Source organism: Diaphorina citri, unplaced genomic scaffold (genome assembly GCF_000475195.1).
Source record: "Diaphorina citri unplaced genomic scaffold, Diaci psyllid genome assembly version 1.1 scaffold4039, whole genome shotgun sequence".
In the NCBI taxonomy this organism is placed as follows: domain Eukaryota; kingdom Metazoa; phylum Arthropoda; class Insecta; order Hemiptera; family Psyllidae; genus Diaphorina; species Diaphorina citri.
Window position 1 is genome coordinate 1 of NW_007381438.1, and position 1,612 is coordinate 1,612.

At 39.6% G+C, this 1,612-nt stretch overlaps 1 protein-coding gene across 1 annotated transcript in view; it reads left to right on the forward strand.

Annotated features, from left to right (window-relative positions):
• Positions 1-46: 46 nt before the first annotated feature.
• Positions 47-1,612, forward strand: part of LOC103520755 (AP-3 complex subunit delta-1-like) — a gene marked incomplete at its 5' end in the record, with an annotated part of 10,116 nt that continues 8,550 nt past the window's right edge. Inside the window, 3 exons of the mRNA XM_008485856.1 lie at positions 47-192; positions 682-830; positions 1,190-1,380. Coding sequence (XP_008484078.1) covers positions 47-192; positions 682-830; positions 1,190-1,380 — 486 coding nt within the window. The remainder of the gene's footprint in view (positions 193-681; positions 831-1,189; positions 1,381-1,612) is intronic.

A 1,612-nucleotide genomic window follows, 5' to 3' on the forward strand; every position in this document is an offset into this window, starting at 1 on the left:
CTGGGTTTCTATCCCGTCCTCTTACGGAGTGTGTTGTTTGTTTCAGTGAAATACCTGGGATTGCTGGCCATGTCGAAAATATTGAAGACTCATCCCAAGTCTGTGCAAAGTCACCGAGATCTTATCATGCAATGCCTGGATGATAAGGATGAAAGTATACGACTGCGAGCCTTGGATCTGCTCTATGGAATGGTAAGCTCTAGTAAAATTTCACAAAATATTTCCTCAAATTCTTGCTCTGTAAGTAGGTGCTTTCGTATAGAATATTGAATTGTTCCGCATAGCTGTGAACAATATCAAACTTACCAAGCTGGTCTCCAACATCCGTAAGGGATTACATTACATTGAAATGGTGGTATTTTCTGACGAAACTCCTATATGCGAAGTCCAGTATGTAATACTATTGCACCCATCCGTGAGGGATAGTCGCATAGTGCACCACAAGAAAAAGAAAATTATTGGGAAAGAGGGAGTTTGCTTCTGATTCTCAGGCTATTTTGCCCATTTGGATATCCTGGGGAAAATGTTTGCCGGAGGAACTCATCAAAAGTTTCAAAGGATGCAGTCTTGTAAAACCCATTATTATGTATTGTGTGTACCTATTTATTATGCCAAATAAATGAAAATTGAAATTGCAGATCTCTCTACTGTTGTAAATTAATACTATAATCTTGTCTCTAGGTATCCAAGAAAACTCTGATGGAGATAGTGAAGAAGTTGATGGTTCATATGGACAAAGCTGAAGGCACCATGTATCGGGATGAACTGCTGTCGAAAGTGATCGACATTTGCTCTCAGAACAACTACCAGTACATCACCAACTTCGAGTGGTAAGTGATCAATCAAACTTGCAATAAAAGAGTAAATAAATATAATCAAGGAATTTTGTTATTGTAGCGGCTTTAGCTGTAGCCGAAAGATGACAAAGTAGAGAAAATGTCTCTTTTATCAGCCACACACCAGGGTGATGGGCTCTACCCATGTTTAATTGACTTGTCCTGGGGCGCAGTCAACCATCGAGAGGACTTTTGCTTGCTGTTTTCAAGCAAAGAGAACCCTTTGAAACTACCAGCTAGCTAGGCTGGTCAGCGTTAGCTGTTCTTCTCCCTGTTTATAGTCTCACGGCCAGACGCTAGTCTACTCTCTGTTTAACGTCCCCTAGCTAGATTGATTACCTTGATTATTTCAGGTACATGACTGTCCTAGTAGAGCTAACCCGTATGGAGGGTACCCGGCATGGAGCCTTGGTTGCCGCTCAGATGATGGATGTTGCTATCCGTGTATCAGCAGTACGGGCATTTGCCGTCGCTCAGATGTCATCCCTACTTGCCTCTCCATCACCTCCCCTCAGTCAACCTTCGTCGCGGATGGCAGAGGTCTGTTTTTTTTCTTTTCTTTTACTGAGTCTTGAATTATTTTCAAGGAAAAAGGAGTTTTTTTCTTCAACATTTATTCGTGGTTTTCTTAACTTAGCTATTATACTTTTCTCAGCTGAAAATCTTAATTTCTTATTATTATTTTATTTTATTTTATTTTTATTTTTTTTTTTTTTTTTTATTTTTACAATTCGCCCGAACGCATTTTACATGCAATTACACGGGTGATTACAAAA